We start from the raw sequence: 25407 nt of genomic DNA, 5'->3' as shown, positions 1-25407 counted from the left end.
TAGTACAAAACATTCAAAAAACCAACACCTACCACCTCACAAACAACAGAAATTCGCCGGAAATCTGATAGATGCCACTTCTAGGGTAATGTAAAATTGAAATAGTCTAAAATAAAAACTTCTGTGTTTACACACTTTGTCAAATGTTAAAGATTAAAATATTCAAACATGAAATTAAAAACACAGACACTTAAAATAAATTAAACATACATAGGTAGACTTATCTGTGCAGTATAATACATGGTTGCGTTTTTTTCGTGTGTGCATGTATGCTTAATTTATTGTACGACTCTGTCTTTTCAATTTTATATTTGAATATTTTAATATTTAACCTATGATGAAGTGCGTGAATACAGAAGTTTTGGTGTAGTCTATTTTGACTTGACATCAAAGGATCTGATGATTGGGTACAAGAACCCTGAGACTTGAGTTATCTAGTATTATACAAAAAGTGTGACGGACCAACAAGTATTGTACCCTTATTTATTCAATCTAACCACTTCTGGAGGCAAAATCAATGTTTAATTTAGAAATAAATAAATAAATATTCAATAGGACTCACATTTCTTGTTTGAATGATGAATTCAACATCATCTCCCAGCTGTAAGTCATCCTTTGACTTGTTTTCAGAAAAGTGGAAGAAGATCTCTTTAACGACATCAGCTCGTTCAATGAATCCAAATGATTCTTTCATTGAACAAACCACTCCCTGGTACTTGACTGGATGTGCTGGGTTTTCCAGTCTTACATGGCTGGCTCCAAGGTTCCCACTGGCAACATACATTTCAGATCCTTCACTATAAAAACATTACTTTATTTACTATTTCAACTCATTGAACAAACCACACCCTGGTACTTGACTGGATGTGCTGGGTTTTCCAGTCTTACATGGCTGGCTCAAAGGTTAACATTGGCAACATACATTTCAGATCCTTCACTATAAAACATTACTTTATTTACTTAATTTTAACTCATTGCTGTAATTTCCACGAAAAAAATATCATAGAGTATGTCAACTATATTGATTTACAAGTAACTGGATTAAAGGGAAGATATTAAAAATTACAGCTTAGCAAATTACTTGGTTGTCTAAATATGATAAACAGCGAACCACACTTTATATGTAATATGGATGATTCAGGGATGTCTTTGTGATTTAATGTTGCTAAAAAGGTAAGTTTAACAATAACACTTTTAAAGTTGTAAACAGTAGCATCTAGAACAAAAGATTAAACTCACCGCTGATTGGCCGCGACTTGGAAGCTGACTTTATCCCCCGCACGCAGAGTGACGTTGCCTTCAACATCATCCTTGTTGTACGGCAGGAAGAAGCACTCGCCTCTATTCTCGTAGCTAATACGACCCTGGGTGTCCCCTCCAGAGCCATCCACGCGAAGTTCTGTGGTTACTGTTCCTGTTACCCTCTCTTCACTCAGAACCTGCACACACATTTGATTCCAAGATTCAAAATGTAACTGTTTCATACTGTAAGCTTTATCACATTTACTGCAAAAATAATTTTATTCGTGTGCAATACAATCACACTAAATCAATCAAATTTTACTTATTACGTCTAAACTCTTGTACAGATTGCAAAATTGTTATACAACCAAAATATTCCTAACCATCATGTTGAAAACAATCAAATAAAGTCAAACAAACTCCAAGAGTTTTAATGCTGGATCCAAATCAATTTGGAATAGTAATATATTTTGATGTTATCTTGTTATTTACAAACCTGTTCTTAATTGAAGAGAGTGATAAAATGCTGGTAGGCTCATTAAAAAATATCTAGGACCAAACATTTTGTGAACATAGATACTGCAACCTACTATTGTTTTCTTATTTTATAAACTTGCACACAATACAAAAGTAATCATTATACTCATGATATGTTAAGCCAAAGATATAAAATCAGTAAGATTAACTCACACCAGAACCATAACATTAGCAGCCAATCATAATAATGATAAGTTTATTAACCAATTGGTGGCCAAGGAATCTGCTAATCTCAGTTTAGAGACATACTTTCACAACAAAATTAAAGAATCAGTTTCCCATAAAATTGCACTTGATTTTAAATTCAGTAAAACCATATTTATAGTATGGACCAACTAATATCTAACATTTGGTCAGTTCATATGTACTGAATAAAATTCATTACAATTATTCATGTTTTATATTTTAACAATAATTTATACAAACATGATACAGCTGCTGGTCCGTAAGTTTCCAGCCTGCTCTACTTCAAGCTGGCTGGGACCACTTCCACTAGTTGCACCAATGTCTGTACACTTCTTATCATTTGCGAATCTCTTCAGTATTATCGTCTGTCTATGACAATGAAGGAAGAATTGCTGTCTCACAATGTTAAAGATTGAGTACTGTGCAGTAATTAAATTCTTGTGTAAAGAGGACCTTACTCTTCAAAAATTAAATAGTGCTTGGGTAGAGTCTATGGGTTGTCCTTCCCCTCATTTCCAAAGTAAAAGAATGGGTAAAAATTTTCAGAATTCAGGGAGAGAGCGTCTAAATGAAGACCCTCCTTTTGGTTACCCTGAGGAAGCAGTTACACCTGAAATAATCCAGTATGTGCTAGCTGAAATTGTCTGACCAGTCTTTTAAGATCAAAGAAATGGCTGTAAGGTTGAGATTTTCCAAAACAAGTATTTTGATGGTCGTAGAAGAACATTTACATATGAGAAAGGCAAGTGCAAGATGGGTTCCAAAAATTCTTACATGTATCTGTTCAAAAAGAGGAGAGCTGTTCGTTGCTCTTATGAATTTTAAAATAAATACAGTATGAACCACAGAATTTCTCGCAATCAATTGTGACCGGAGATGAAATGACGATTCTCTACCATGTTCATCTTTGAAAAAAGGGAGTCCATGGAATGGAAAACACCTCCCATTAAAAACAAAAGTCAAGAAGTCGATAAAAAGAATAATGGCAACAATTTTTAAGGGATTGTAGAGGGATACTACTGATTGATTTAAAAGATTGGAACACCACAGTGAATGCAGAATACTTTACAGCCTTACTTCACCATTTGCACAATGCAGTCACAGAAAACAAGTGGAAAGTTGAGCAAAGATGGCTATGAGGGACTACAGATGTCCAGACATGGCTTTCAGTGACTTCTAGCTACTTTACAAGTTAAAATCTGACCTTCGTGGGAGGAAATGTCACACAGGTCAATAGGTACAAGCTGCTGTGGAACATTTTATAGGAGAGGAGGAAAATTATTTTTTCAAAGTATGGAAATTTTACATAAGCACTGCCTGAAGTGTGCAGAGATTAGATGAGAATATATAGAAATACTACAGACTTAATTTTTATTTATTACCTTTCCTTTTTTCCTAGGGCAAAGGAACTTATGACCTCAACTTGTTAACAGACAGTAATGTTATTTAGAAAATAATATAATCAAAGATAAATAATTATTTACTCTTTTCATATAAAATGGAAATATAAAAGTTTTAATGTCAAGTTAACCTCATAATCACCTGTTAATGCCAACATCTGTCTATATGGACAGTGCAAAAACTACTGAGGAATGCTGATGTCCATACATAGTCATTGGCGGTAGACGAACGAATTATTTTAGCATATTATAATTAATTTGTTGGTACATAAACAATCAGAATAAAGCAAATAACAAGAAAAAATTCAAAGCAATATTGTAAGATTAATCAGCTATTTAGTTTTAAATTTAGTGAAAAACAAAACAAAAAAGTTTAATTGCAGCTTTATAAAAGACAACATTACGTTTCAGTTTTTAAAACAGTAATCAAAACTTTTTTTGTTTGTGTTCAGTTTTATTTTCTTTTTCATATGATATTGTGTTTTATAGTAAAATATTTTTGAAACTGAAACTATTTATAATGTGAAACTGAGAAAAAAATATAGTCAGTAAATATTTGTTAGTGTGTTTTAACTTTAAAAGTACATTACATTTAAAAGTAAGTTTTGTTTTATAATTTTAAAACAGAGATTTGTTTTTTTTGCTAAAAGGTAAAAATTAGGAAAATATTTCAATATTTGTAATTTTAAGTTTTCTAGTGAAAAACTGCAAATTGGCTGAAGTATCCCTCAGTGGTACTAGGTAGAAAATCCTCGACATTCTTGGAAATGACAATTTTCGACCTTCAATTCCTTCAACTAGTATTGGTCTGTTTAGGTCCAAACTGTTACAGAACCATTTGAACACAATTTCATTGCTAAACAAATCAGAGATAAATTGAAAAATCTGCTGTGTGATTGCTGACACTTAACTTACTACGCAGTTGTTTTTTTAAGGAGCCATACAACCTATATTCTATTATTATTGTTATACCACTATTTAATTCCTATTTATTCTACTCTAAATCATGTAAGTGTTGATTTAACTTTGATTATGAATCTGTGTTTTTTAATTATACTTAGTTAGTTACTTTATGGATGTACTCAATGGCAGGAGTTGGAATCTTTGGGCAGATACTAATTAAAATTCTAGGATTATTAGGGTTATTGTCTCAACTCATATTCTATCATCACAGGGAGGTTTTGTTTGATGTTGTATTTAAATATATGATGTATTAAATGTACAGGGTGTTTATAAAATGAGACTTAACATTTCAAGAAATTTTGTTCATTGTATATGTTTCAGCTTGCTTAATATCTATTCATATCCAGTATAGAGCAGTATAACAACATAATCAATACTATGTATCTCCTCTACGCTTAAAGATCACCTTGTTTGCATGATGATCACCTATGGATAAAATCAAAGTCTGTTTCCTCGAAGTCTAATACAAATTTCCTTGAGTTAAATGCATTGAAGAATTATCAAATCATTCAATAGAATTATATATTTTTATTTTTTATTTTATTTTAATGTTAACATATGATAATTTACATGTTTATAGTAGGAAGAAAAAGAGTTCTGACAGAAAAATTAATTCTCCTGCAATTTATGAATTACGTTGTGTAGGCAGCAATCTTACTAAAAGAACTAATTGGGGTGCTGAGAAAAATAGTGGTGTATGTCAGTCTAATGATATTTTTCAGGACACATAGTTCTGCGTTTGAAGCTATTAAAAATTCAGTAATTTAAGTATACTTTTTCCAGTAAACTTTTAGCATCAGAAATACTTTATATTTATTATAGATAAGAAGTTTGCAAGTATAGTCTAGAAAAATCACCTCTTATGAGGTTTTTATTTTTAACTAACTGACTTACACCACTATGTTTCAAAGTGTATTCACTGTTTGTAATAAAACAATTATTATATTAATAGTAATATACTTTTATTTCCAAAAAACACATAACAGATTAAAATAAAACTTTCAGAAAATTCTTTTCATGTTAGTCTACTGTTTTTATCCACTCAGTATCATACTTTTCAACTCTCTTCTTCCTCCACTTCATCAGCATCCACTTCATTTTCTTCGCTAGGGTTGTGAGGGCCCACGTCTTCAACAGCTTCCTGGGAGCCTGTGATACCTCTGAAGAAGTTGTGGTGTACAGGTGGAATGTATTTAAGGAGAAACAACAAACATATCCCTTTTCTTTAAATAATTTATAACACGTGGCCCATTGTACAGTTTTTCTTGATTAATAGCTCCCAAGTCAAGAGGGCTTCCTGTTCTTATTGGCTTAACGTTGATAACATTAAATGGAATGTTCTCATTCAAAGTGTACTTGTGTAAGATAGAATAGGGTTTACCCTTTTCGTATCTAAACCATTGTACTTTCAACCAGTTTACTGGTTCACCGTCCACATCCATTTTTGCGTTTAATGGTTGCCTTTTCAAGACCATGAACACTCAAGAAATCTTCTTCATGCATCTTAACTAGCATAAATTTGTTTTGCTTTCTTGATGACTTAATCACATTATACCAATCATCAGGTGTGTAAATAATTTTGTTACAAGCTGCTTTTTCTATTAAACCATATTCAGAGTCATTGGGGAGGTAGGAATGACCTGAAATCATAAACTTTTGGTCTATGATCTCTACACTCGTTCCTTGAGTTAGTTTCAACAATGAAAAAGACATCTTCATATTTCTATTCTATCCTGTACATGTGTCGCTATATACAATCACATGTTTGTGGAGGTTCTGCTTAATGTGCTTTACTAGACAGGAAGAAATTTCTTGCGAACCTCTAGACACAATGGTCTCATCCCATACATACATATACCCCACATTTTTTGCTACATCATGTACTCTTAAATAATAGCAGTACATGTTTCTCCTGTAATATGCTTCACTGACGGTTAGTACAGGAAATGGAAGTGATTTCTGTAAATCTTCCGTTATAGTGTATACATTATCATTTTGTTTTGCCAATTCACCATCAGCCTTCAAAGAATCACGAGCTTTATCTGCTTTTGCCAGATGCAATATGTGGTCTCTTTCCAATTGAGCCTTTTTATCAGAATCACTTTCAACGTTGATTAACTGTTTGTATTTATCACAATTTTTGCAAGTGTCCTTGCGAGGATGAAATTGCAAATTGAAGTTATTATTAAAAATATAGCGGTAAACGTGTTCTTTTACAGGGTCCAGTTGTTTTTCACTACAAAATTCTTTATAAAGATTATAATTGACAAAGATAAGATTAACTTTTATTTATTTACCAAACATTTAAGTTTTATTACTAATATCATTATCCAAATAAAACCTAACCTAACTTTTTGTTACAATATCTACTGCTAATATTATTATTTTATTGCTATATTAATTAACTCACATGATGAGCTAGCTTCCTCTTCGGAAGGAACATAATCCTTATCGTTATCACTATCATCGCTAACATTCAGCAAATCTAATAATTCTTTGTTATTATTCATCTTATTTGACTAAACAATCTTTACTCACAACAACAAAATTAATCAGCTGTTAAAAACATAGTGGTGTAAGTCAAACTTACTTCACTATGTTTCTAAACAGTTTCCAATATTTGTTAAATACTACCAGTAGGTGCTGTCACCTAGTAGCAATTATAGGAGTTACGACTTGATTCACTATGATCCTAAATAAATAGTACATTTTTGAAACAGAATATGTCATGAACTCAAATGGGACAAAATCTTGACTTACACCACTATGTTTCTCAGCACCCCAATTGCTGACACATCAGCAATTCAACATTGTTGTAAACAGCCAGCTGTAGCTGTGCTCCTACTGCACTGATAATATTCAGTACTGGTAAAAATTGTGTTTTTTTTTCTTCTTTCGCCAACTAAGATATACTGAATAACAACTGGGTAACAAATAAAAGTAACTCTTCTGCAAAAGGACATTTTCTGCACAGTGCATTAGTTTAATATTTTGTATATATCATTTTTCCTGTAGTAAATATTGTTTTAAAATTCATTAGAATTGAATTTGGCTACACCCATGTGGAGATCATTTCCTGTTTTGTATATATGTTGTGATCTGTGTATCTATGAGGAAATAAATATTCATTCATTCATAGTTTTTTTGCAATAGATAGTTTTGGCTACTGGCTTTGGAAGTGATAAATACTGGTATATAAAACATATTCTAAACTTTAAATGTTTGAAAAATTCCAAAGCACTCTTGGTCATGATAAAAAATATATTTTGTACAGGAAATATTTATACTACGACAGAAATTAAGAAGAAAACTAAAAATAGTGATTGCATAATACAAATCAGCTGTCGTACATGAAAAACAGCACCTAGCAGCACTACACCAACTTAAATGTAGTAAAGACTAACTGCAGGCAAAATATTATATGTAAAAGTACGATAATTTGTAGATTAGGACATCAATTTACGGTTTTTAAAACACAATTACCGAAAAACACAGTAATTAAGAGTTAGTAATTTTAAGATCATACTTGACTTGTACTTCATTCATAGTAAAATGATATACCAGGTGTCCCATGAAGAGGTTTAAACGTTTGATTTTATATTACTTGCCCATTTATACACTGAACATTTTCAAACTCTACACAATTCATTAAATAGGTTTTAAAAATATTCTGTGAAAATTTCAGCACTCTAGCAATTGTTGAAACAAAATGGTGGCATTACGAAAAACTATACTTTAAAAACAGTATTTTTGGTTTTGTACAACTATTTACTGTCATATTCTAGAGAAATAAAGCATTTCAATCAGAAAATTAGAATACAGCCTATTAAGAAGCCTACAATTACAGTCCACAATTATTCAAACTGTAATCCATCCACAGCGACACACTGATAACAGCGCTTAACAAATGAATCGTAAGCTCTTACAAAGAAATTCTGTGGAATCTGGAGAAGTTCCTCTTTAACTGATTGTTTTAATTCTCATCATTAAACTTGATCGTTTAAGTAACTTCCACGACCAATCCAACGACCATGAAGGTTGTCATTTAGTAATCGCTAGACAGGATTTGCAAAATGAGGGGAGCACCATCTTGTTGGAAGATTGTTTGATCCATTTTTGGAACCGTAAAATGAGGCAAGACTTGTTCATACTTATTCCAAATCATTGTACTGTCTGGTGTCGTAAGTTAGCACCCCATTACAACTGACAGCTGCCCAAACAGTAATTCCTTTTGATTTTAGTAGTATGTTCAAGAATGTGTGGATTACTGGTGTTCTAATAATTACAATTATGCCTATTTACAGAACCATTGCGGTAGAAAGTGGACTCGTCAGAAAAAACCAGTTTGAGTATGCCAATTAGGATTTAGCTCATGAAACTCTATGATACAAGAACAAAATTCCACTCTTCTCTCTGGATCATCTTCAAGAAGATTATGGACTAGTGACTTTTGTAAAATTTAATATTGTTTTTCTTAATTATTCTCTATTCTGAAGACTGAAACACCAGTTTCAAGTTCAACCTTCCTTAATGATTTTGGTTTACCTGGAGAGCGGAGTATTGATGAGCATACTAGAACTTCTCTTTCCTCATTTCATCCTCTAGAGTACTTTTTTACGACACTTCCAGTTTTGAGCAAAGGATTTTTTCACTTAGTTATTTTTGGATTGCTAGATGGTTCAACTCATGGGTAGGCAACCTGAAATTGTCTAATTGCTTCTGTAATGTTGCTAAAAGCAATAGCCCACACACAACACTTCACTTTTTATTCTACATTAAAAGCCATTCTCGAACTTCAATATCAGTAAAACTGTAATGGAGGAGGTTAGGTTATATTTGTATAGCACAAGCAATATTCTTCAATTAAAGCATACAGCTGTTTTTAATAATGAGCGTTATTAAACATCTGTTCTTTAAAACTGCAACGCAGTAATCAAATCAGGTAGTTCAAGAAATGAATTTTTATATGAAACAAAATGGTAACATTTACAATATGTCACCATTTTGTTTCTACAATTATTAGGGAGCTTTAATTTCCACAGAATATTTTTAAAACCTGCTTTATTAATTGTGTAGAGTTTGAAATGTTTGGTGCATAAATGGGCAAGTAATATAAAATAAAACGTTTAAACCTCTTTGTGAGACACTCTGTATAATATAGTATGTATTTTCTACCTAATACAGTGTTTTTTGCAGTAAAAATAATTAATATTGCTAATCTAAGTAAATTGCATGAACTATGAATAGTTGCATAATAAACCACTGGAGGGTTAAACTAATATAGTTGTATAGTAAACCACTGGAGGGTTAAACTGATAAGTCTAAGTTACTTCTACTCTGGTGCAAGTAGACTATGCCACACCAGATGCGACAATCTTTGTGATTTGAATACTCATTCTATGAAGTTGAATGGAAGCATAACATAAAGGTCTATTATTCATTAAGCAGCTATTTTTATCAGAGATTTCAAAACTGAAATTGAGTGGAATTTGAATGAAAATATATTTAATTTAATCAAAATAACTATTTTTTTCATATGGTTGGTTCCTGCAAGGACACGTTGCTTTAAATATAAAACAATGTTTCTCTTTGTCTATGTCTTCAATCTGGCTCATATTACCTTAATATTTAAATTTTATTTGAACCTGAACCAATTTTGTCATTTATTTCTTTTACTGAAAATGATTACACCATCCGAATTTCTGGTTAGTACTACACAGAATACAAGACTAGTGTATATAGCAAAAAAATCTCAAAATTAAGAAGATACTCACAACTTCTGGTGCGATTTTTGTGACAGTGCTTGCGATTGGCTTGCCAGTCCGACGGTCATATGTCATTTCAAACTCGACTGGGTCACCAATTTTCAAATGTTCAATATTTCCACTAAATTGACTGAAGTGGAAGAATAAGCGAGCCTGTCGTTCACAGCACTGAATAAACCCGTATGAATGCTGTAAAGACAAACAATGCATAAAAATAATTTGAAAACTATCAAGAATCACAACTTTTTCTTATTTTTATTTACATACATACTTTCTTACATACATAAAGAAAATAATCGTTTTACACAATATTTTATGCCAAAGATATCAAATCAAAGATCAAAATTAACTCTTAACAGAAACCAAAACATGACCAGCCTATCATGAAGACTAAAAAAGCTATAGCAAATGAGCATGTAAAGAATCTGCTAATGTCAATTTACAGACATAATTTCATGACAAAATTAAAAGTTTAAATTTCTGGCAGTTTCCTAAATAAATTAAACATATATTAAAGGTTCCATTATAGTGATTTTTGTAAAAAACAAGTAGAGGCTTTGGATAAAACATCATAAATATAACTGTAGCACTATACTACTCAAAATTATTAATGAAGTGTTGACATTGAAAATATGTAAAAACATTCAAAATTCAAGCAGCTGATTATAATCAAATACAAAATATTGTCTGTGTGTTTAATTATAAAGAGTGAAATTCACCCAATGCTTTCTAGTAATACTAAGTATTATATAACAAACTGTAAAGGGGAAATTACAATATATAAAAAAATATGTATGCCAAACTCAGCATATCCAAGTTAACACAAACAAATTTTTATTTTATTTTTTTATTGAGATATTGCGATTTGAATAATACTTGTTCTTAATAATGATTTGACATGATGAATTTCCACTGATGACAGATAAAATGAAAACATTTCCAAAATTTTATGAAGGCCTGACTGAACTGCTTGTATTATTACTTACTACAAGCAATAACATTTAAATAAAAAAAAAAAAATAAAGATGTTGCTTCAATATAAGAATAAAGTTATAAATCATAATGAGTAATTATCTTTATAACAATACTGTTATTGCAAATAGTATTATTATGGCTTAGGCAAATGGAATCAAAATATTAGCAAACAAATGCTAATACAACATTAAATTACTTTAAAATAAATAGCTTTACAACAATGTTCACTTTAAAATAGTGATTGACTGATATATTAACTTACCTGAAAGACAAATATAATAGGAAATGTATCGAAAGTCTTCTTTCTGAGTTGTGTATATGCCTGATAAAAGATGTAGCCTGCATTTTTACTTTTTTAGGTTGGTTCTGTGATTATTTTTTAAAATTTATAATCCACCAGGTGACTATTAAATTCTGCTTTAAAAAAATGTCTACGAAATACAGAACTATATGTTATATTCTGATTATTTAAAACATTTAATAAATTCTTTCTTTAATACAGGTTTCAATATTGAAATGAAAAACCAGAAAACATTAAATTATACATTATTCGTCTGACAAAGCAAAAATAAACATGCAATAAAAGTTTACATAAGAAGTACAAATTACCAATAGTTTCTCAATTATGCCAGTCTCCCGTGTTCCTTGGTTGTTCAAAGATGAGTCATTGTAAGTAGAGTTGGTGTTGTTTGACGATGAGTTGGAGTAGGAGTTGTTGACAGGTGGAGAGTCACCGCTATACAGATCAGACACGTCAGGTGTGAAGGTGCCTATTTGCGGGAACCTCGTGTTGTTAGTTGTGTAAGCGTTGTAATTGGAGAAGTTGCTACTTGAAGTGTTGCTAAATACGTTGTTAGAAAGATTCTTGATGTTGGATCCTGGATGGAAATTGTTACTGCTGTTGAAGCCAGGACCATTGGAAGGGTTTCTGTAGTTCGAAGGTGTCAAGGATTTTGCAAAGTCAAGAATTGATGAGTCCGAGTTCATAGTTGGCGGCTGGAAAGATTTCCACTGAGGATTGTTTGACATAGTAGTGTATTATTTATACCGATTTATATTCAGCTTGTAAGTAATTCGACTATCACAGTACGCCTTTGTATACAATGCGACACCACCCTCAAAGAGAGATGAACGTTATCTACAACACTTGTATCTTATTTAACACAATAATAAAAAAGAGTAAAACATTTTAAAAAATAGAATATATTTACAGAGTTAAATCCACAAAGTCTCCAACGTTTATTCGCATTACACACAAAGTCCTTTGCACTCACACAATAGAGCCTTAAAATCAATACAATAGTAAAAAAAAACAAAAAGATTCTAATTTATAACTAAATTGTTAGAAAATCCTCAGATGTCTTCAATGCTTGCTGGGTTCAGATTGTGTTTCCTTGTTCGTTGCTTCAAGTTACAGTGCGCTCACTTGGTACTTTTGTTGAATCTATCAGTTACACAAGCTGTGAACAGAAATAATTAGGTATTAGAGACCTCAGAAACATTGATATACACAATGTCAAATACCAAAAAATCTTAAATTTTGTGCTAACACTTAAAAAAAATAGGGCTGCCTGAATGTTTTCAAGCTGTAAATTACAAAAGTAAACATAATACACACAGCACATCAACATATGAACTGAAAACTTAATTTACTATGCCATCACCGACTTGTCCTCCCTTCAGGAAACCTTGAGAAGTTGGTAATAAATCTTAAAATTTAACCATTGTTTATCATTTTAAAGCTCTTAAAGAATTCTTAGCTGAACAGTGGGACAATTTCTACAACACTCAAAATACCAACTATGCCTTAGACAACTTTGAAAGAATGATAAAAAGTACACTCAATGCCACATACCCCATTGTGAAGTTCAAGCCTAGGAACCATGAAAGAAGAATACCCTGTGACGCAGAAATAAAGTCACTGAAAAGTGATTTTCTGGTAGCCCAAGAAAGAATATGCAAACACGAAAAAGAAACAGTATGACTTGAAGCTTAGGGAAAACAGGAAAAAATCGACAGTAAATATAATTGACTTAGCTGATAATAAAAGCAAGGCAATCTGGACAGTCACATAAAGTGAAAAAAAAGAAAGGGCACTCTGCAACTCCATCACAACTGGAACACTCATTGACAACCATAATAGCGAACAAGCTAAACATCTTTGCAAGTATTGCAAACTTGATCCGTGCCAACCAACCTTAAAATAAAGGGCAAGGTCCACCCAAACCACCAGACAACATCCCTAAACTTACCCTGCGCCTAACTACCCCAGTTGAAACATACCATATAATCGAGTCACTGAAACCAAAAACCTCCTCAGGAATACATGAAATTTCTCGAAAAACAGTTAAACTGTGTAAGGGTTGGCCCATTGGCAGATATAATCATTCGCTCAAGCAACCTTCCCATCAAAACTAAAAGCTGCTAAAGTATATCAAAAATTCAAAAACGGAGACAAGAAAACCCAAAAAATTACTGTCCAATAGCCCTTTTATCAACATTTTCAAAGATTACAGAAAAAATTGTTCTCAGAAAGCCCCTTCATCATATAGAAACAAGCAACCTGCTGACCAAAACCAACATGGGTTCACGACAGCCTGCATAACAATAACTGCCTTAATCGCACTAGTACAAAAGTTAATAGACCAAATAGAAGAGGGAAACACAACTTCAAGCATATTTTGGACTACTCTAAATCATTTGACTGCCTAAACCATAATATGATAATTGACAAACTAAAAAGTATATATATAAAGTATTATGGAGCTGATTATATGGCCTCTCAATAGTTTAAAAGTTACTTAGATTGTAGGGGGCAAGTAGTTGAAATAACCGAAGCTAACTAAAAAGTAATTAAGAAATTCAGATCAGACTCGCAGCAGATGACCAGAAATGTTCCACAAGGCTCAGTCTTGGGATCTGTATTGTACATTACTTTTACAAGTGACATGACAGACTACCTCAGTCAACATTGCTCAGTGCTAATTAATGTATGCAGATGATACAGTACTTACAGAGGAAGGAAAAATTTAGAAGATTTATAAATCGTCTCATACATATTTCTGAACATGGCACTTGATATTGTCATAAGAACGCTCTGGCGGTAAATGAGGAAAAAGGCATTTAGCTGATTTTTGGGAAAAAGAAGGATGATATAGTTGCAGTGCCAGTTGTTGCAAAGAGCAGTTTCAGCCAAGTACCTGGGTGTAACTATTGATACAGACGCTATGGAACGTACAAGTAAATGCAGTATGTGGGAAAATTAGTTCTGGAGTCTATATATTAAAAAGACTGACAGCCTTAAAACACCGGCCAGAAAATGCCTATTTTTCTCTAATTGAAACACATACTCGTTATGGTCTTGTGATCTGGAGTAACTCCGCTAAACACAACATCCAAAGAGTGCTTACCCAGCAGAAGAGGGTCATCAGAACCATTACAATCTTGAGGCCTTTACACTGCTGTCGTGATGCATAAGAATTGAAAATCCTTACAGTAGTTTTACTATACATCTTGGAAACAATCTTTCATGTCTCACAAGTCTCTGTGCCTCGAAGAGCTGATATCCACTCGTACTTCACCAGAGATACAACCAACTACACCTTGCCAATTTACCGACACACACTCTTTGAAAAGAAGCCCTCTTACAATGGAGCCAAATTTACAAACAATCTACCAGAGAAACCATCCATGATCTACAGAACAAGAGAAGGCAATAACCAGATGGCTACAAGATCACCAATTCTATAGCATCAAAGAGTTCATGAGATGCAAGGCTTACAAGGGCCACACACATTGTACGTCATTGTTTTACACATACACACACACATGCACGCATGTGCATGCTAGTATAATTCTATACTATGCACTGATGCATTTTCTAAACTTGATTTTTATGAAATAGCTTTCTGATTTCTATACATAGTCTAAAGTTAATGATAAAACCAAATACAAAAACTGATCACGAAGGTGTGTGAAGAAACAAGCTCACAATCAGGGACTGGATCAGCTAATCCGAATGCTTTTTTCACATAGATTAGAATGAATAAATTTCATTAGGAAATTAGCCAATCCAATACTAATATTGCAGCTTGGAGAAGTGAATTTTGTTGATATAATTATTAAGGTTACCACAAGAACTGTGGATCAAAAAGCATCTCTTTATACAATTTTGGATTCATGTAAAGTCTGGCCCAGTTAAAAAGCTAGCCATAGAGACAAATCAAAATTACTGCAGACCTGACAATACCATAATGAAATAATGACCAGGTTACAATACTAAGACTACAACTATGCGAATTCAAGCACTGAACTCACTTTCTGCAGCCTAAATTTATAATAAATTTTATTATTTTTGTTTAAAAGTTTACACTACTACTACTAAACATATACTTACTCCTAATTTTTTTAGCAATTAGAAAATATGAAATTCTACATAACAATAATGATACAAGTTTCTAACATAAAGTTATATTTTGTGCAAGGTCTTTGGAATTCAAGATTTCATCTTCAAGGAATTCCAGAAATAAACATTTACATATTTTACAAACAATCAGTATTAATAGAACATCAGGTGAGTAGTGGATCTACAAATAGGATTGCTATACAATTTTCAAATAGTTTCATTTTCTATAAATTGGGATGATAGTAGAATCTAATTCTCAATAGATCTGTCTTCATTATTAAGTTTTTCTTGGTGTTTCTTGGTTTGGTTTGAAACATTTAAATGCACTGTATTTGTAATTTATTTTACTAATGGTAAATTTTATTAGTGATCATACAGTACATCTAAATTCAAAGCAGTGCTTGGCAATTGCAGACGTTTCTGTTATACCACATTTTATATGTGCAATTACATTTTGATGTTAATTTTTGTTTGACCACAGTAAAATTGATCACAGTCATGCATTTTATTTCTTAAATTCTTGATTTGTTTTTATGTAATTTTTTATCATTGGGGTCCGTAATACTTGTAATAATTTATTCTTTGTTTTCTAAGTGATATATTTGTCTGTATGTTTTCTGTAACTGATTTAAATATTGCAGTATGCTGCACAAATAACTTTTTGAAGTTTGTTCTTTTGAAGTTGTAGCAATGTTCTAGTTTTTTAATACTTTTTGTTTTATTGAGTTTTGAAGTAGGTTCTCAATAAATAGTGGTACAAGTTGTGTGGTGTAACCATTAAAAAATGACAATATCTTTTATGTAGTTTACTTCTTTGCTGTAGTTGTCAGTAAAGAATGGTTTATTTACGTCTGTTTATCATTGATTTAAAACTTGCTCTTAATATACACAGAATCAATGCATATAAATAAATTTTATAGCAAATGCTTCTACAAAACAGATGTACAGTTTAGTAATTCAGGTAATTTCAGGTTGAAAAATGTAAATAAAACCACATTTTTAGAAAATTATATGGCTCTAGCTGCTTCTAAATTTTTTCACCACGAAACTACTAATTCTTCACAGTCGCCCTAGATAATTTTGTTTCATATCACCACTTTGTAATGACAGTTAATTATTTATATTGTTTCTAGGAAGAGGAGGCAGCTGCCCTTCTTCAACCTTGCTAAGTACACCCGCTGGAGGTGGATTACATGGCATTTCTGGCTCTACCAACATGTGCATGTTCATGTCCAGCTGCTTCCATGAATCTTAGGCACGATTCTTCTGAAATGATGTTATTTGCTTAAACATTGAACATCTAATACAGTCAGCCTTAACAACGGTTTATCTTGAAACTTGGCCAATTCCAAAGGACACAGACTACTTAGCTTTGGCAATCACCACTCAAGGTTAATTCAAATCTCCCAGAGATTAATGTGACCATGATAATATAATGCGGCTCGCATATAATATATCAGGTAAAAGTCAGTAACCGGTAATGTTTGTGAATGTAAATCAGAGAATACCTATCAAAGTCGTTGATTTCACTTATTAAAAATCAAATCAAATCAACTAGGAAGGGACTGATAGGCACTCTTAGCGTAAACATTTAGTTTAAGGGGAAACAAAAACTACATTTATTTAATAACTGAATTAACTGAAAAATTGTCATTTTGATTGCCTTTTAAATAATTGGGATTTTTTCAAATTAATATTAATCCTTTTACGCCTGGAGTACATCTAATACCAGCTTGCAACATTGCAAAAGGAGCAAAAAGTGTGTCTGTGTGTGTCTGCGCATATGCGTATGTGCGTGCGTCCAATGTGGTTCTGTGCAGTCATTTCTCACATAATACAACTAGTTTTTACTGTGAACAAAGATATTAGACCATCTGTTTGTAATATATTAACTTTGTTCACTTGTCTCCTTGGCTCACCGTTCACATCTTCAACTTTTTGTAATGTTTGTTATATAATGTTAACTTAATTACTACTTTGTTATTGGCCAGAGGCTAATCTGTCCCTGTCTACTACTTGTTAATGCGATATAAGTATGTACAGATTAAGTTACCATAAATATGTTACTAGTAGAATCAAAGTTAATCTTTACAAGCGCTCATATGATCTGAGCTTGAATGTGGGTATTATCTTGAGAGATGTTATTTTGTTTTTTTTTTTTTTTTTATCAAAAGTGTAGGGTCGTTTTGGGGCGACCGAAGCCCACACTGATGGCCAGGACAATCCATGAAACACGTTATTACAACTACTGTATTAAAAATACCAAAAGTGCATGTTTATGTCCAGAACACAAATCTGCAAATGCTTACATCTAACTTCATAATCTGTTCCAAGCTTGTATAACTTTTAAATTACTAGAAATGAACACTTTCTTTATGAACATTCTTAATTGCGGTCTAATAAGAAACCCCTTAATTTAACTGTATTGGATATTGGTGTATGTAACAGTTGGTACTTGAGAAAAATTAAATACTTTTTTACCTATTTCCAGTTTAAATCACTTGCTGAGCATGAATATGAACGTCTTTTATATTGAAAATGCCTTTAAATTCTCTTTAACTGTACATTGGTCATGTCTCTAAGGTCTAGTCTTGGAGCAGTCCATTATCTGCTGGTCTTAAGGCCTGGAGAAGTGTTCGTTATTGTCTTATTGACAATTCAAAATCCATTGACCATGAAAGTAGAGCCATAGGGTAATTAAGTTTGAGGTTTAATCTTATACAATGCAAGTCTTGTTGTTACTATCAAGCTTACTTTGTTTTCAATGCAAACAAATTGAAAATAGTGGTTCAATTAATTAAGCATATTCAAACATTGTCTATACTGCCATAAAACAATGTTTACACAGAACAGTTGATTACATTTAACAGGATCTTTCAATTAAAATTCTACAACTTGGAGACAAAGGTGGAATTTTTTGCTGCTTTAGACATACATGGAGCGTAGCCTGGAAGAATTTTCTAAATATGAATAGGCATAGAATTAAGACAACTTCATACCAGATGCCTGAATAATGTCCATGTAAAATTTCAGTACAATTAGTTGAATTTTTTATGTATGAAAAAAAAACACACAAGGGCACTTTCAAATTTGCGATATTGTGACTATAAACTTAAAAAATGTATGACAAATCATACATACTAGAAAAAATTGTTCAAAGTGTCATAAAAAATATATTTTTTTTGCAAAGCCAATAAGAATTTGTGGTTGTGTACAGTGTTATCCCTAGTGCATAGTGAAATACAAATTTTCATATGGAATTTTTACAGAAATGTAATCTTCCTACCTACCCAAATTAACTTTTTTATTTTCGCTTAGTACGTTTGTTATTATTACTCTTAGTGTTTATATTTGTTTTATAACTAGTTACTATGTTTACTATTACAGTTTTAGGTACTTTGGGAGTATACCGACCACAAACTGTGACTATAAACTTAAAAAATGTATGACAAATCATACATACTAGAAAAAATTGTTCAAAGTGTCATAAAAAATATATTTTTTTTGCAAAGCCAATAAGAATTTGTGGTTGTGTACAGTTTTATCCCTAGTGCATAGTGAAATACAAATTTTCATATGGAATTTTTACAGAAATGTAATCTTCCTACCCAAATTAACTTTTTTATTTTCGCTTAGTACGTTTGTTATTATTACTCTTAGTGTTTATATTTGTTTTATAACTAGTTACTATGTTTACTATTACAATTTTAGGTACTTTGGGATTATACCGACCACACCAGTATGAAGAACACAAAAATATAAATTTATAGAAACAAACATGATAGAACGAAAAAACAACTGTTTAATTATAAAATTACAAACTTACAAGTGTTTCCAGGTATTGTGATCGGTATCGTTGTCGTTGTTATCTTATCTTTCTCGAGAATCCCGATTACGGCCGCGCGGCATCACATGATTTGCACGGTACATAATTGCCTTTCCATTACAATTCAATTTATATTTCTGATCAGCCCCTCTAGAATTTGATATTTTATTGATAGGTACTATCTCGAGGGATGTTTTTCTTTCATTGATGGCCGGAGGCACTCGCATTTTGGGTGGCGGAGTATGATCAAGAATAAAAACAAGTTTTAAGTGTTTTATCAATAAAGAGTTTAGTAATGTTTGTTTTTGTTGAATTTTTGTGTTTAGAGAAATGTAGAGGTAAAACACGGAAGTACAACAAAGCGACGAACCAGCTGAATGGGCGGCGAGACTCTGCAATCACGTTATCTACTAGACCGCTCGACTTTGACCTCTGTCTGAGGATGGGGAGGGGTTTGCGATAAGACAATTCCTGTTTTATATTGACGAAATATTGTTCTACGCTAATCTAGTAATCAGTAGAAGCAAAATGTCAAATAACGATTCATGTCTGGGTGTGGTCGGTATAATCCCAAAGTACCCAATTTTATTTATGTACAATTTAAGAATCGCTGTTTTACTAAAAAATAAGGGAGTTAGGCCAATAAAAAAAATGTATATATATAAAACAGCACACAACAGTCTAAAGAGTCTGGTATCGTTTGGTAATGTCTGGAAAAATGTCACCAGTATTTGAGACACAAAAATGTTGATGTGTCATAGGGTTAAGATCTCCTATGTGTTAGAGATACTTTCAAAACATTTAGAGCATGCTTTTAAAATCAGTAATGGAAATTCAAAGACAGTGACTAACTTTTAACTTATAATGGAAGTTTTGTAAATATCAAACAATTAAGCTTGAATTAGGTACATAATACATGTACATAAACTTTAGCTACAAGTATACACTAAGAAGAAGTTTTAAAATGAGTAATCTAACTCGTTATGCAACACTTAACAAATTTGTATAACAAACTCCATAACTGGCAGGTTTCACAACATAAAATAGGATCCCATTACCATCTACACATGTGTTCACAGGATAATATATTCTGCTTGCATAAATTACCAATTGAAGTAGGCCTAGTTCGAAATATTTTTACAGAAGGTTAAACTAAATGCGGTCATTAGTAATTAACTATAATACACAACATATGAAACTGCTGAACCTATTACCGTTAAAACTACTAATACATCATACATGTAGGCTACAATAAAAATGTGTTTGCTATCTGAACTAACAGCCCTGTCCTTCAAACCTTGGAAGTATCTACAGAAACTACTAAACTATTAGAAATTACCATATACTAAACAACACAGAAATCAGGGCACGAGTGATACAAACTAGTTCAATAGACAGATAGAACTACTTCAAGATCTCACAACCAACTCAAAAAGATGGCATGAAATTTTATATAGTTACAATACACTACAAACAATAGGCTATCACAAACTCAAGTAGATCACTTTGTGATTTTCCATTTTATTTCTTAATTGGTTTAAAAATATATTTTCAACGTAAAACTTCTATAGCACCATCAGGGTACATTTTTGCAGGAAGTGTCCATTCTTAAATATGAAATGTAAATTTGAAATTCTTCCTCAAAACGACAAGGGTTATAATCCTACCTTAAATCTGCTAGAGAACAGCAATTGCAATAACCCTTCCAAATGAATATAACTTGAATCTACATACCTATATGGTAAAGCATCAATATCTATTAGATAACACTTCAAAAATTGAAAACAAAATTATTCAGGATGAAATATGCTTTTCCCAAAATTTTATACAACTCTGAATTGCCTACCTTTAGATATAAAAAAACAGCCTTGGATGCCTGACAGGCTTAGCAAAATTTACAAACTGAGTAACAAAATCTTTCACAAAAAATGTAGGCTGCTTCCTATTTGATATTTTAAACATAACATTTCTATAACAAAGGAAATTAAATCAAGCTAACTAACCAATGCAATATGAATACAACTAAATAATAAAATAATGGATATGTTTTAAATTGATTACTAAGTTACAAAGTTGTGCATCAAATTAGGGCATGATTTAATCCAATAATTTTTCAACTTTATTACAGACCAGACTTAAAGTAAAAGTAATATATAGTTAGTTACAAATAGAAACAAACTTATTATAAAATACAATTAATAATTTATTATGGAAAAGAATAAGATCTCACTATTGACTAAGCCTCAGAGAAAGGATTGCTATAGAATTGGAAGAAATGCAAGCACATTTAGTAAGAGTTATCTCTACATTTTTACGCTTCAAGAACTGAAAAAAATTATAATAAATTTAATCCGCATATTACACTGAATTTAAATTTATGAATTCATCAATTACAACAGAGCAAATTTTGCGATTTCATTAAGAAAAATTGAAATGTGCAGTAGACTCACAACGATGTCAGCTGCATTCATTTCAAAAATAAAATTTGCATATGATAAAATTTTGTGCTAGGTTGAAACTAACACTTCAATTCAAAGATAACAAATTTTACTACAATTTTAATGCTTGTTTGTAAAAGAATATAGAGATTAGGAACGTGGTTTTCATTATTTTCACTTACCACAACACAGCATAGCACTGACGACATGCCGCCATATTGAATGTCAACAGTACATGCATACATACATTCATACAGTGACTAGCGAAGAGTATTCACGGAAAGAGATTTTGAAGATAATCTTGATAACTATACAAATTGGCGTCCTGGCATAGTTCTGGCTACTATTTTATCATTATCACCAAATGTTTCATTCTTATTTGATTTGACGTCATTGTCATATAGCAGAATAAGACTAAATAAAAATATTTAAATAAAGTTGTGAGATAGTAATGTAATTCGGCTTCTTCAGTACCACTAGTTTCGGAAATTCAAAGGATGAAGTAATGCAGTAATAGGCTACTAACCCTTTGACTACCGAATTATGTTTCACTAAAATTATTGTCAATCATATTCTTTTAAATTAATAAGTTTTTTTTAATTAATTAATTAATAAGGGTTAAAATAATAAGCTTTTTCTTTTTTAACTTACTCTTATAGGTAAAACCATTGTTTGCAACAATGCAACAGTGGGTACGTAATCATGAATTACACAACAATTATTGAACTATCTCTAAAATACAACAGTTAGCAGTACTATGGTATTATCCGAAAGCAACTATTTGTGAAAGAGTTTTAATTACCAGGAACATAATAAATTATTACAAAGAACAGACTACAATCCACTTACTACGAAAAGTACATGTCATTATGACAATCGGTTCTTGTATTTTGGCTTCCAAAAGGAAGCTATGTCGGCGAGAAGGAGGCAGCTATGTCTCTATCTACTTTTTGTTATTAAGCTATATTAGTAAATAAATACATACGTACGTATTATAAATATAAAATTCGCGTGATCTGGGCTTCAATTTAGGTACTGCCTCGAGGGATGGTTTTTTTTACCAGAAGTGCGGGGTAGCACCAAAGCCCACACTGATGGCCAGATGGATTTCCGATTGGTACTTTTCCGACCTCAGATCATGTGCCATATCGTCCAAAGTGATCTGACGTCTGAAATTTTAGACAATCTCAGACGTGATCTGAGGTAGGGAAAGTACCATATGGAAATGCCTCTGGCCATTAGTGTGGGCTTCAGGAGCGCCTTCTCCGCACTTCTGGCGAAAAAAAGAAAAACACCCATTAGCATAGAACCCAAATTCAAGCTCAAATCACTTGACAGCTCGTAAAGGTTACCTCTAATTTTGGTACTACTAGTAATATATTTATGATAACCAAATCTAAATTTACTTATATATACCAATAACAAATGGTAAATATGGACAGAGTGGCTTCCTTCTCGCCGACATCGTTTCCTTTTCGGAGCCTGAAAACAAGAACCGATAGTCATAATGAAATTTTATTTTCACAGTAAGTCAAATAAAACATATTCTTTCTAATAATATAGTTTATTGGGTTTCACTGTAATAAAAAAGGCTTCCGAAAATGGTGGCTTCCGAATCCAAAATACAAATTGAGCACTTGTAGATTTGACTTATATCATTTAAACACTGTATTACGGTTTAAAATAACACTTATGAACTGTTTGTTCTATTTTAATGAATAGAGAATTTTCAGTACAAAAGTTTATATATAATCTTTATGAATATTTACATTGATAAACTACAGTATTAAAAAAATACATCATAAAGTATTATATCACGATTAAAATTTGAATTTTTGAAATAAAATATAAAAGAACTATTTTGGAGGTTCACTTGTTGTGAAAGAGTGAGAAACATTTGCACAAAAGTTTTCAGTGCATCTATGATAACTATTTATCAGATTTGATTCATCCAAATTACCAATATCAGAAGCATCGCCAATTCTCAATAATCATGATCTGGGATTAAAAATGCAATTCAGTATCCTGATTAGTAAAATGTCCATTTCTCATTTCGTGATTTACTCTAATTAGACGCACTGAGCTACATATAGTAATATTTAGAGTCACTAATGCCTCACAAAAAGGCCTGTCAGTGATTAGATGCCTAAGCGCCCACTGCTGTATTCAAGCAACACGAATGTTTTCATCCATTAATTAATAGCATATCACTGGTAAAAATATGTAATCAAATAATTGATTTCTTTAAAGATAAACTAGAAATACTAGAGGCTACAAATTATGTTTTTACAACTTTTTAAATAAACAAAGGACCGCTAAAATTACATTTTAAAATAACAACTATTCTTTGTTATGTTCAATCTCTGCACTATTGTGGAAAGAGCTTCTTTAATACGTGCATTCTGTGAACTAAAGGCTTGTAGCATTAATATATCAGTAGGCGGTTCTCTGAAAAATCTGTTCTCAGGAAGCTAGTAAGCATGAAACTTTACGATGTAAAAGTGCAAGAACGGGCTGTAAATGGTTAAAGCACTGTGCTTTCGATGTTCATACAAGTTACATTTCCCAGGTACAAGAAGGAAGAATTCCTTTCTCGTTTACAGAAAGAACATCCCAACCAATAAGAACATCCAAATAATATTATAGACGTGAAAGTGACTTTGTTTGTTTTTCTTTCACGCGCAAATATTCAACCGATTGTTATGAAATATTACATGGACATTCTTAGGCTCCTTGGCATGAATCTAGGCCTATTCTTATTTCAAAAATACCTCCAGGCCTACGTCCTACGGGTCTCTAAAGTCGCGGAAAATCCCATCTTGGTCTCTAAAGTTGCGAAATATTATTTGAAATGCCAGTTAAATGTAATAAACTCTTCTTTGTAAACATTGTTTTATGACAACTCAAACGAATGTTTTCTTCATTTCACCATTATTTTCAATTTGTTTAAATTTATAATGAGTAAGCTTGATAATAACAAGACTCCTTATTTCAACATTTTCTACTACTGCTGTTGAGCATAAAGTTAGAAAATATCGAGATAAGAAAATTAAAAGTTTTAGTAAAAATACACTGTTAACTGTACACTTTGAGCAAATATTAAGTGCTAGACATAAAAGATAAAATTACTATCTAAATTTTACTATCAATTTATTGAATGTTATAAAAATAATCATAGTTATTTTTAATAAAAGTAGGCTTCTCAAAACTTTGAATGTGTGTGTGTGTGTGTGTGTATATATATATACACAATTTCAAAAAACATTGAATCACAAAAAGCACTCGTTCCGCCGGGACTTGAACTCGAATCTCTCACTCGCCGAGTGAGTGTGCTGCCACTACACCACAGGGCTCTTACTTTTTACGATTCAATTTTTGTACTTAGCCGTATCTGTCACATAAGCGTTTAAATAACGAAAATACATATGATCGGAAGACCAAGTACGTGTCAAACGAGTATTATTTACGTTCATTGAATTTGTATAAATGACAATAGCCGAATCTAATATGCCTAGTAACATACCTTCTGTGATATCTGTGGTATATTATATAGTGCAGGACTATATCTATTCTTACAGTGTATGTAATATGTTGGCAATGGATATCGTATGAATAAATCCTATTGGCCAAGGGATGACGTTCCCCCCTCCTTGACCTACCACCACCTCTA

The 25407-nt window shown here is 32.0% G+C and overlaps 1 protein-coding gene across 1 annotated transcript in view; it reads right to left on the bottom strand.

The window, feature by feature from the left end:
• Positions 1–22064, bottom strand: part of LOC124364874 (cold shock domain-containing protein E1-like) — a 128290-nt gene extending 106226 nt beyond the window's left edge. Inside the window, exons 1-5 of the mRNA XM_046820670.1 lie at positions 21920–22064; positions 11678–12528; positions 10103–10282; positions 1240–1439; positions 563–770 (exon numbers count right to left, since the gene is read on the bottom strand). Coding sequence (XP_046676626.1) covers positions 563–770; positions 1240–1439; positions 10103–10282; positions 11678–12097 — 1008 coding nt within the window. The 5' untranslated portion in view covers positions 12098–12528; positions 21920–22064. The remainder of the gene's footprint in view (positions 1–562; positions 771–1239; positions 1440–10102; positions 10283–11677; positions 12529–21919) is intronic.
• Between the last annotated feature and the right edge of the window lie 3343 nt (positions 22065–25407).

The sequence above is a fragment of the Homalodisca vitripennis genome, chromosome 1, assembly GCF_021130785.1.
Source record: "Homalodisca vitripennis isolate AUS2020 chromosome 1, UT_GWSS_2.1, whole genome shotgun sequence".
NCBI classification, from domain to species: domain Eukaryota; kingdom Metazoa; phylum Arthropoda; class Insecta; order Hemiptera; family Cicadellidae; genus Homalodisca; species Homalodisca vitripennis.
This window is presented reverse-complemented; position numbering and strand designations above follow the sequence as displayed.